The sequence below is a fragment of the Artemia sp. Qi Xiang Cuo genome, chromosome 2 (genome assembly GCF_049724085.1).
Source record: "Artemia sp. Qi Xiang Cuo chromosome 2, ASM4972408v1, whole genome shotgun sequence".
Classification (NCBI taxonomy): domain Eukaryota; kingdom Metazoa; phylum Arthropoda; class Branchiopoda; order Anostraca; family Artemiidae; genus Artemia; species Artemia sp. Qi Xiang Cuo.
Window position 1 is genome coordinate 17,104,029 of NC_142795.1, and position 12,410 is coordinate 17,116,438.

At 33.6% G+C, this 12,410-nt stretch overlaps 1 protein-coding gene across 1 annotated transcript; it reads left to right on the forward strand.

Moving 5' to 3' along the window:
* Positions 1 to 279: 279 nt before the first annotated feature.
* On the forward strand, positions 280 to 12,180 carry LOC148954954 (uncharacterized). Its single transcript, XM_089108001.1, has 3 exons — positions 280 to 601; positions 3,830 to 4,047; positions 10,319 to 12,180. Exons 1-3 carry the CDS (start codon positions 280 to 282, stop codon positions 11,096 to 11,098), a joined length of 1,320 nt encoding a protein of 439 aa, XP_088964127.1. The 3' UTR covers positions 11,099 to 12,180.
* Positions 12,181 to 12,410: the final 230 nt, after the last annotated feature.

Consider the following 12,410-nt stretch of genomic DNA (forward strand, 5'->3'; position numbering starts at 1 on the left):
TTGTTAGAATCCTCAATCGTTTGCAATATGCCCAAAAGATAATTATTAAAGTGGGCAGAGACTTTGAAGATAGATATACAGATTCTTCAAATAAACCAATTCACGAATTTTGTAACTGCTTTTCGTGTTCATCAGTAGATGATTGTTTAAATATCATTAGTAGTTTTGCGTACCTACGAGTAATAAAATTTACTGGTGTGGGTAGGATCCCATCTAAGGACTGCCAAAATCTCTTTGAAAGTTTTGGTAAAAACTTGTCATTTCCTTGAGGTCTTCCATATGAATGACGTGATGATTCCCAGTGATGCACTAATACATTTAATACACAAAGAACCTTCAGTGATACTAGACACACTTTCAGGTTTAGGTTTTACCCAAGATATGCCTGAGAAACGTGCCTTGAGAAATTGTAAGAAATATTTGCATCCTTGCTTCAAATCTTTAAGTGACTTGGAAGTGCAGTGTCTGGCAAAACCTGAGGCTCCTTTCATTGACAGAGCTTTGTTAATTGCCTTTTTTGTGAGTAATCTACCTAATCTAAAATACATCAATATTGGAGAAAAATGTTTTTCTCCAATAACTTTAACAGGAGTAGTAAACGGTAAGCTTTTCTCCCTCTCTCTCTATTTCTTTTTTTCCTCCCTCTCTCATTCCAGAGGAAAAGATTCTCAACGCCCAGAATTGGGGCAATTAATTTTTGTATTTCAAATTGGCTTATTATGTAAAAAATGTTAACAATATTAAAAACTAAAATAGTTAATTCATAAGAACCTTTTCAGAAAAAAAAACGGAAAGAGCCATTCTAAAACTTAAAACTAGTAGAAATCAAGTCTTGTAATAATTGAAACTTCAATCAAACAGAAATTACTATTAATGAATAAATAATACATAAAACAAATAGAAACTAAAATGAATAACCACATGAAACACAGAAATAAAAGATAACACTATAGATGAATAAATGAAATTTAAAATGACAATGAGTTAAAATGAATGATTATGTCAGCCTTAAAACGAACAGAAATTACCAAAGATGAGAGTAAATTACTGCTGCCCTAAACTCTCTAAATGAAAAAAAGAAATGCTATTTAAACATTATTGAAAACAAAGTCTATTTTATGCCTTTTTTTCTTATTATAACATTGAAAATGAAAATTGCTAAGATTTCTTAGAAACTAATATTATTATATTTTAAACAGTTGATCTAGTTTTATTAGTCTTATATGCAATATCTTTATCCATATTTACTTCCTTGTGACTTCCTTTGAAATATTTATAACACACATGGCCAAATCGCAGTTTGCAAGCCGCATTTTGCATTTTCTTTCTCTTTGGAAGAATGAATGTAGCTCTTGAAAAGAAATTAAAAAATTGATTGAAATGAGATTTATTTTCCTTAAAATGAATATAAAAAAATATGATGAATAATGTTATGCTATTAATCATTTTCATCAGGAAGTATAATTAATCATTTTATGTTATTTATATCTAACTGTACTGTTATGCTGTTATTAGACAAAAAATGAAAGTTATTTTAAATAAGAATTGGAAAAAACAATGGAATCAGTGGAACTTCAAGAGTTGCACAGTCCAAAAATTCATCACAAATTAACACAATCTGCAAATTAATTTTGGAAACTAGTGCCCCAATTTAAGAAAAGGTCCTTGCAGATTATTGTCCATATTTGGAACAACTGATTGTTGTGAGTCAGTTTTTTCTGCAATGAAGCTCATAAAATCAAAATACCATCAATAACTTACAAATGAGTATTTAACAGCTTTAATTTACTCCGCGATAACGAACTATGAACCCCATTTCTGAAAATTCAGAACCAAGTTACAAACAAACATGCCATCTACCAGCAAACATTAGCCTCTATTGTGCAAAACTTAAATATATGTAAGCATTTGATTGAAAACAAACTGAAGAAAATAAAAAATCCAGAACAACTCACGTTTTTGATATTTTTATTTTTATATTGGCTTTTATCATGAGAGATTATTGGAATGCAGCTTCACCTGTCGTGAAGCTTGGCCATCTGGGGTATATAAAATCAAATGGTAAATCATTTATTGATTTGTTAATTCAAAATATTGTTGCAACAAACTAAACCGTTTGCTTAAAAGTTACCGTTTTTCATTTTTGAAATTGTCATACGCAATCAGTATATCTATTCTACCAAACCTGCAAATAGGCCTATTCTTGAGTGTTTTATTCCACCGAGGTAGGTATTATAAATATTTTATAGTGTTTTAATTTACCTAGTGTTAAAATTTTGTTTTAATCATGGCCCATAAAAGTTTTTAGTGCTAATAAATATATCATATTATTTCATATCATATTTCTCACTAGCTTTCAAAAATGGGTGCAAACCTAGCAGTAAAAGAACTGCATGGTCACAAATACGTTGAATTAAGTCTTGCCTATGGTCTATGAGAAAATTGGCCCCAGTTTAGGATGATTTCTGTATGACCTATTTGAAGATTCAGCAAGCATGCTTGGACTTGTAGTAGAAACACAATAGTAAACATTAATTCCAAGCCAATGCAAAGAAGAAACAAGGTTAACTGGATAGGATCCTTAATCTAAATCAGTACTTTGGTGTTAAAACTAAACATTCACTTACAGGCTTATTCATCAATAGGCTTAGGAATAAGCTGCTTCGACTTTGCTAGGCTAAACTTAGTACAGCTAATAAACATATGTCATCTGCATACATATAAGATAAAATAGTAAGGCTCATAATAGACTAGGGAGTAATTCGAGAAAACACGGAATAAAACACACCGAAAAAGTATGGTGATAGGAAACTACGGCACCTTACCAAACACCAGACCACTAATTTTAATTATTATGTTAAATATTAAATTAAAATAGCAAGCATTAATTCCAAGCCAATGCAAAGAAGAAACAAGGTTAACTTGGTAGGATCCGCAATCTAAATCAGTACTTTGGTGTTAAACATTTATATTTTGCAACATTCACTTACAGGCTTATTTCATCAATAGGCTTAGGAATAAGCTGCTTCGACTTTACTAGGCTAAACTCAGTACAGCTAATAAACAATATGTCATCTGTATACATACAAGATAAAATAATAAGGCTCAAAATACACTAGGGAGTAATTCAAGAAAGCTTGGAATTAATACATAAAAAAAAGTCGGTGATAGGAAACTACAATACCCTGCCAAACACCAGACCATTAAATTTAATTATTATGTCCGCCAGAACGCCAGATATATTATTACGACTCTGTCTTATCCTTTTTTTTACTCGTCTAAAGATTGATTAGTTGAAACTAATTATATCATGGTTTTTGAGTTGGTCATATAAGAATAGTACCGTATTGTACATATATTCTTTTGAGCTGGTTGTAAGAGGACAGTGTCGTGGTTTTTCCTTCAATTTTTTTTTATGCTAGGTCTCCAATTCAAGGTTGCCAGATTTGAGATTAATGGTGATAAGTAGCACCAGATGGCTCTTTTTCGTTTTTAATGTATTGCTCTACTGTTTTCCTCTCTGTTTTGGGGTGGTGGAGACCAGGAGGGAAATGCCTGTTTTCGTGTTGTTTGTTGTTGTACCTATGTTGTTAATAAACAAACTTGGGACATACATGTTTGCAATGTATTTTGAATGCTTTCATGTCATATATGCTTTCAGTGCATACATTTATCAGTTTTTACACTTTTTTGTTTAGTTACCTTATTAACAGAGCTGCTTCCTGTTTTCAAATTATGTTTATTATACAAGAGAAAAGCTTGGAAATGGTGAAGGTGAATTCTCTATAGACAACCATCTATTTAATAGTGGCCTATTTTTTCGTTACAGATAACTTCTGTTCAATACAACCCTTGGCGTCTTCCCTGCCACCCCAGTCTTCTTTTGCTTTGGAAAGGCTGGCTATTCAAAACCGTTGCAATTTATCACAAATAGAAATTAGTTTCTTGAAACAGCACTTTTTGCATCTTAAAGAAGTTCATGCGGAATTCAGGAACACTCCTTATATTATGGCAAAAACTGAAAAAGTAGACGAGACTGTCCCTCAAGTAAGGTTAAAAGTTGTTATATATTTATCGAAAAAGTAATAAAGTTTTAAATGTCTCGTTATAAAAGTTAGTTAAAAGTTGTTTTACAGTTATTTGGAAAGTTATAAAGTTTAAAAAGTTATCTATACATATTAAACAATTCTTGTCTGTTTGCTTCCTTGTGATAGAAAATAAGTTTTGTAAATGTTATAATGTGATAAACCATTTTAAAGACAATTTTGCTTTATTAAGTTATTAAAATAATTGTTTTGTTTTTTTAAATTAATTGACAAATTGTGGTAATTATATGTGAAACTTAGCTGCTACATTTTGGTACAGTAAAGTGCTACAATTGTTTTCATGCTACGAAACAATGGTACAAATTAAATTAAAACTTTCTTAGAAGATTAAATCTCTTTACGCACTGCTGGGTTAGGACATTTCCAATGGGAGATTTCAAACTCTTCTTACTTCTTTCACTCCAACAAACACAACAATGTGTCAAATAGGCTGTTATCATATTATTAGTCAGCAAGAAGATACTTCATATATGGAACTCAAGTGAATGATTCACAAATTGTATTTGTGCAGCAAAACTGATCCATAACTACAAGGGAGGGATAAAGCCATGGGGGAGGACAAATTTAATGAAAGATTTAAAATACTCCATCATACTTGCCTTCCTTCTTCTAAAGAAATCTCGGCAATTACCAACCTTTATGGAATAGGCTATTGATATAAAATTAATTGGAGTTCTCCCAATTTTTTTTCTCTTTTCTTCTCCCATTTTTTTTTTTTTTTGCAAAACCCCCGGAAATTTTTTAAAAATTAATTGAACGGGTTTTATTTTAAATTTAACAGGTAATAAAATAAAAAAATTCTGACATGGAACTCAGGTGATGATCCACAAGTTTTTTTGTGCAATGTCGCTCATCTAAGGAGTATACCCTCGGAATTGGAGAATTTCAATGAGATATATCAAACATCTCATCTTTCTAGACTACCTACTTCTGGTTCTACTTCTAAATTCTAGCAAATATAAGAATTTGAGGACTAAGCTATTAATATCAGATTCATTAGCAAATGGGAAAGATCAGACAGGAAACTCGGGAAATGGCCGACAAGTTGTGTTTTGTAATATCTGTAACCCAAGGAATAGGAAAATTTCAGTAGGAAATTAGGACCTGCCCCCTAGCTTCTTTATTTTCAGAAATTCAGGAAAACTGAATTGGTAGGCTGGACTAATGTCACTAAATTTTCCGGCAATTAAGAAAACTATCTTGGCACTCAGGCAAATGATCTATTTTTTTCGACCAATTTAACATACAGCATAAAAGGTTATCCTATGTTGTATGTTCTTTATAAATAGGGGCAACCATGATAGGTTCCAAAATCTTAAAAGAGGTCTCGCAAATGTCTCTCAGTAGTTTTGTATAGTTCATATCAGTATTATCTATCTATTCTTGTTTCTGATCAAGGAAAGGTGATAATTTTTCTAAACTACTAAGGGTTTTTGGTCTTAGTTTGTGTAACAAACGCATTGACACGGCTGCAACAGTTTGCATTCTGTGCTTTCTGCTTCATCTGGGTTTGTTCAGGTACCTAAAGAGACCCGAGGTCTCCTAATCTGGCTAGTCAGGTATGATCATTTAGTGTTTATGCTCGTTTCTAATAGGATTCTAATTTCGTGTCGGTTGCCCAATTTTTCGTTGTCCACTGAATATAATGTGCTCAAATAGGCGAAGATTTGGTCTTCTCTGTTTTGGATCAGATTTGTAAACTTCAGCAAAGTTTTGTTTAAGATCAGGCAATTTACAAGTTGCTGACCTAAAAATAAATTATTAAAAATATATTAATGTAGGAGAGCGTGGTATATACTGGGACAGTTTTTTAAATATAAAAAAAATCATTTTAAATGGTTGACTAAAGAACTGGTTTATAGATCAAATGAAAGCACATTATCAGAAAAATAGAATGTGATTTTTTTGCAGATTTTTCATTTTTCAACTGAAGAACAAAAGGAGGAGAATCCCCGCATGTACCAGTTGTCCCACTAAATACCATGGGAGTGTACATACAGGGACATAGGATGGTACATTGTGGGTTATGATACAAACCATTTTTTATTAGCAAAAAAGGATGAAAATCATTGAATGATCATAAGATTGACATCAAATAGCTAAAATCAAGCACATTTCACCATAAATTAACTACCAGTTTATGAGTCAGAAATATGAAGATGCCCTGGAAGCAGTAACAGGGGCAGGAACTGGGGGTTGGACAATTCTTTGAGTATGCCTTCTCTGGAGTAAAAGAGTTATCTTGGTCTGGAAAAATCTGTTTTTGAAGTTCAGCCATAAACTTGACATTTACTGTGGCACTGTTCTCTGTTTTTTCACAATGCAACCAATGGTGAAATTCTCTCTCATATACTACCTTTACCGTGTCACTGACATTGATGTAGCTAAAGACTTCTTCATTCACATCCTCCTCGTCAGAAGAACCAGCTTTCAAAGAATCATCACTTTCATCATCCAGGAACATTTTGTCTTCACTGTCTGGCTCTATGTAGAGTTTCTTCTTTGTGTAGGTGTTTTTCCCTTCGACAACTATCTCATTAACTACTTTGCTGATCTTTGCTTTCTTTATTTTTCTTCTCTTCTTTTTCAAACTGAAGTTTGATGGGGGTATCAGTTAGAACTGTCGAAGTTCCTTACTTATGTCCTTAACTGTGTTGGGTAACGCGTGTCTTTGCTTTGGGGATCTGTCTTACTGGTTTAGGCGTAACTGGTTCTTGACTTGAAACAAGAGCAGATGAGCTCTTACATAGGACATCACTTGCAGGACTGTTGGAGGATTAAGGGGAACAGGCCTGTCAGTGACAAAAGAGGTAAGAAAATCTTCTTTTTTAAAGATTTCAGGATCGTAGGGCCATATTCCAGTTTTCTCATAGCCCCTTGTGATGTAATTTGGGGTGAACAATAAAGGAAGACTTTATCTAACAAGAAAAACAATGTCATATAATGTCAAGGTCTTCCCAGGATTTAATAACTTCCAGTTATTTAGCAGCTTTGTTGTATTGGCACTTGAAGAGAAAGTACACAATAACATCCAACAGCTAGAGCTCGTGGGTGCTGTGAGAGGAAATGGTAAGTAATGTGATGCATGAATCTTTTACAAACTGCATGACTTATAAGGAAACGTCAGGCTACTGGCTATCTAAGATTAGAAGCTTGGGGCTCTCTTGAAATGCTTTTGAACATAGCTTGAAGTGAAGAATATATTTCAAAATAGATCTTGGTTGATCCAACCTGATGTCAAGGTTCTGCCCTCTGAGTTAGCTGGAGCACCGGCTAGCATGTGAGGCTGAAATTTTTTTTTTAGAAATATAGAGTAAGGTGTTAAATACTGACTGCTTGTAGAAACAGTCCTGACCATGGTCAAAAGGACACCTTTCTCTGAGGATGCTGCCTTGCTCACTATCTTGTGAGCCCTCTCCCCAAACTCCTTAGGAGGAACGTTAACTGTGGTCACGGAAGTTTTGTCACAGTTGCATATGTCACTTGTAGTCTGAGGATGTTTTTTCTAGAACTGACTTCCGAAGAACTGTTTTTTCTGAAGAACTGTCCATTGTTAACCCTGTTGAAGCTCATTGCTAGAACCAAGCTTGTGGGTTCAGGCTTGCATAGTAAGGGTTGTTGATTTTGAGCTCTAAAGCCTTCCATCCTGTCTATTCCTACCTCTTTGGCATTGCTCCAGCTCTGAGGAAATGTCTTGTTGTTTGCTATATCAAAGTAGTTGATGCAGTCAAAGTTGCATGCACTGGCAATTGCAGTTAGAAGTAGTTGGAGTCGCAGTTGCAAGATGTTGGAGATGCAATCAGTCACAATAACAAGTATTTTCAGTTGCAAGTAGTCGCATCTTTTCAAAATAGACTGCAATATCCGCTAATGCTTTCACTTTAATCCCCTTAGCCCTCCCTGATATATGGGAGATAAGCCATTTTCACGTCCATATTTAGTTATAAATCCCCCTCAACATTTTCTGAAGTTTCAACTCAATACCTTTATCTGTTCCTAAGATGTAATACACCCTTATGACAAACTTGGATGGACATAGTGTACATTGATTAGTTCAACACCCACAATAATATGCTCTGAAAGTTCCAACATACCCCTCCCTTTTTTTCCCTGGGAGATTGCACATACACCCTTTTGACAATCTGGATTACTCTGCCTCTAGTCTACCTGAAGTTGAAATATAATATCTTATTCTGTTCCTGAGATCCTGTATCAATGCTGCTTTGACAACCTGGATGTACTTCAACCCTTTTGAAGAAATTTACCTTAAGAAGAAAAAAAAATCACCATTGATTATGCAGATGGGCGTCATCGGGGACATGTCCCAGTGTGTACCATTTTTTCCTCTCCCACTGTATACCAGATGATAACTGTCTACAAAATTGGGTGTTCTTTTTCTTCTGGATATTTTGACATAAGATCGCCACATAACGTGACCAGATAATTTAGCTTTTGTTTGTTACCACAAGCACTAAATTTTACTGAACTAAAAAAGAATAAAATCGAAAGGCAAAATATTTTTTCTATGGGTGTTTCCCTAAACAAAAGTTGTAACATACCAAAATAATTCGTCTGGATGGTCGAACACCAAACCAACTATAATAGATGGCGATTTTGGATTTTTTAGAGAATGCTAGATGGCAGAAAGGTGTCCTGACCCTCTATGTACCGCATCCCAGTATATACCACTCCCCTAGTTTTACATTTTATTATAGATAAACTATATTATATTAATATTAATGCATATTAATAATGCTATCTAATATTTATATGATATTATTATAAATATTACGATATGTATCATAATATAAAGATTATTATTTTAAAACGCAAGCACTGAAACCTTAGAAAATTAGCCATTTCTGTATTAATGTAATTGCCGTAAAATTTTTAATATTCCCTACAGAAATGTTCTCAGTGAAGTCTTAAAAACCCTGAAAAATTGCCAGTTATTGCTGGTTTTCTGTTGTCTTCAGAACTTTCTTTTATTGTCTCCTCCAAAGTCTTCTGCTACCTACTCGGTAAGGAATTTCTACTCTCGTTTGAAGTTCGAAAAAATGACTAATGGCACACGGGTTCCATCTTTGGCCTAAGGCAGTATGTTCTGATATATATAAAAAATCAAGCTGAATATTTTTTTTGTTTTTGAAGCTCCACCTCTGGACATGGACATGTTGGATCGAATGACCCCTGTAATGTAGCTTTGCTTGTCAGGAGACAAAAACTACTATTACTACTAGCAACTCACCGCAGCACCAAGCCGCCTGAGGTCAACACAGCTACGCACGCTCCTCCTCCATTCCAGTCCATTAAAAGCCTCCCGTTTTAAATCTTCCCAGGAAGTTCCCACTTCCTTTAAATCTTTCTTTATGACATCCTACCAGCCTAAACGAGCACAACCTGCTTTCCGTTTAGCCCTAGACGGTTGGCCGAAAAGAAAAATCTTCGGCAATATGTCAGCCTTCATCCACACAACGTGCAGTAGCCACCTCAGCCTTTCTTTCATTATAGCCCTAGAGAGCAGTATCGAACCGCATTTTTCGTACAGAGCCTATTGTTTGAAATACGGTCAACCAGTCGGGTACCCAGAACAATCCATAAGTAATTTCTCTGGAAACTTGGCAAAATCTGCTAGATGAAGTACCTAATGATGGAAATCTACGATCTTACTCGTTCAAGTCTAATCTAACTAACGAGTTTTTGCAGTTAAAGCTTTTGAAATCTCTTGTAGCTTGCAGTAATATTTCAGTTAAAGCTTTTGAAACTTAAAAAGGGAAAATAATAACTCAAGATGTAAAAACTACCCAAAGAAATGAAAGGAATGATTGATTTCTTGCATTGTTACTCAGTATCTATCTTATTTGTAACAAAATAGGAAAGTAAAAGTAGAAAACTGTGAACAAGGTATCCCATAATATAAAACAAGAAGAAAAACAACTTTCAGAAATGAAGACTAAACATCAAGAAAACATGTAATAATTTATGTTTTTTTTGGTTGTCTTGAAATGTTTCACTTGTTTTTTTTTTGTTTGTTTTTTTTCAGTGTTTATGTTTACCCTTTAGTATTGTTGTTTTATGCTTAATTTTTCCTTTCAGTTTTTTTCTTAATTTCCCGTGACTGGCCGATATAAGTTTTATATTTTTTTCCTGAAAAGAACTTCTACCTCTTTGTTTGATACAAAAGAAAATGTTTATTTTATTGCTTATTTCAGGTGAAAAGTCTCAAAATTTCACTGGATCCATATACCCAGCAAAAAAGTGGCACATATGATTACATTGACTACTTCTCCAATATTTTCCAGAATATTGAAGAACTTATGATAGATTTTGTGCCAAGTGATTTTAAAATTATTGACAAACTTGATAAATTACAAATCTTGGCTATAAAAATATCTGAAAATGTAAATGATGAAAGGACAAATGTTCAGAAAGGATTTTTGCCATTGAAGAGCTATTGCCTGACTTCATTTATTTGCCCAAATGTCTGCCTTGGTCCGGATGTTGCTCGAGAAATTGTGAAAAATTCGCCATTCTTACAAACAATTGAGCTGTTATGCATACACGGAATAGGATTAACAGAACTAGATTCGTTAAAACATATACGTGATTTTGAAATCGGTGTCTTTGATAATATTTACTCAGTGGACGACTATTATTCATTCGTTGGAAGATACAATCGACTTACTAAAGTGTCCTTTCCCTCTCTTTTAATGGATTTTAAGAGTGAAGCTGTGCCCAGACTTTTGAAGCTGTATGATTTCTGCTCTAAAAAAGATATTAAGTTGAAGTTCGTTGTCTCTTTTTGTAACAAATTCTGGAGCAATGAAAGACGAACGTCCCTGGTTGAAGAAACTGGTTCATCTTATACCAGTGGTTCATATTTTATTAGCGAGGATGAAAGTTTTAATGATTCTAATGAAGATAATAATTCTGTTTTGGACAGCCTTGATGAAGTCATAACTCTTGATCAGTCGGGTTCTGAGTCTGATTGAGTCTGATGTTTTTTTTTTGTTTTTTTTTATGTTATCGATAGCTACGTTGCTCCATAACTATGTTTATTGTTAGAATAATAATTTTATAAATTATTTGTGCAAAAAGCTAGTTTGTTCTTTAAAATACCACGTTTAAATCGTTTATCTACGTTTATCTAAAAACATTTTCGAAGTTTTACGTTCTTCGTCACGTTTTTTTTTTTTTAAGTCGCAGCTTTATAAATTGTTAAGCTCACAGCAAGTCCAATAGTTAAACAGCTTGAAGCAGGTAAAGACACTTAATCTAGCCTTAATTGTAAGAACTTGAACATTTAAATTGCACTTTAATTCCCGGACCAAAAAAAGATGTAAGAGAATTGTTGTTTTCTGGCCTTCTTGAAACGACAGGCAAGAAAACAGAATCCAATGAAGCTGTTGCTTCTGTTGACAATCGTTGCAACTGAAGAGATAGTCGCACAATTTTCTTTGAGATGGGGAAGTTTTGATGTGTTCTGTGCTTATGATTACACGCAGAATTTCCTTTTCCGAGAATGGTAGAACGGCTGCAAGTGTATTTTTAATAGTTTATTAGCATATAATTTGACATTTTTAAAATTTCCAGGGTAAAAAACTTTCTTTTGAGTTTTTTCAGCAATAACCTAGAAACAATAATCTGGCCATCAAAAGTTTTGAGTGCTAGAATACCTACCACTCAGATTTGGTAGAATAACTGAAAACGTTACCATCATACTTTATTTTACTTACTGGAGACATTATCTTGAACATCTGAGGCTGAGTAATAGAAGTACAACCGTAGTAATACAAAAGTTAGAAAGTATGGGATTGGGTCATATATAAATTTTGTGGCATACACAAAGAACTGAGAGATTCCCAGCCAGGCCTGCCAGTAAAAAGCTTTGAACATGCAAAGTTAAGGGTCTATCCAGTGCTTGGATACTAATATAAGAAAGAAGTATGTTTGCTTCAAAATATTTCTCTTACAAATTTTATAAATAAGAAGCTTTACAGTACTACTCTATTTTTGAAATTTATATAATGTATGTACAAAATTTTCCAAATTTTCAAGAGCGTAATTTCAGTTTAATAATGAGGAATGGAAAAAATCTAAAAACAACACTACAAAAAAAACCAGTCTGCAGTTAGCCTATAACTTGATTCAAGTTTTGTGACCTAACAGGAATTTTGATCTGGCACGAGGAGTCACAAAGGATTTTTTTTTTGCGGGACGATCAGAAAATAGTATGCCTTGGATAGCTACTACTAAATAATGTGTCAAGACTGATAGAAATTATTTAAGTGATTTAAATTTTAA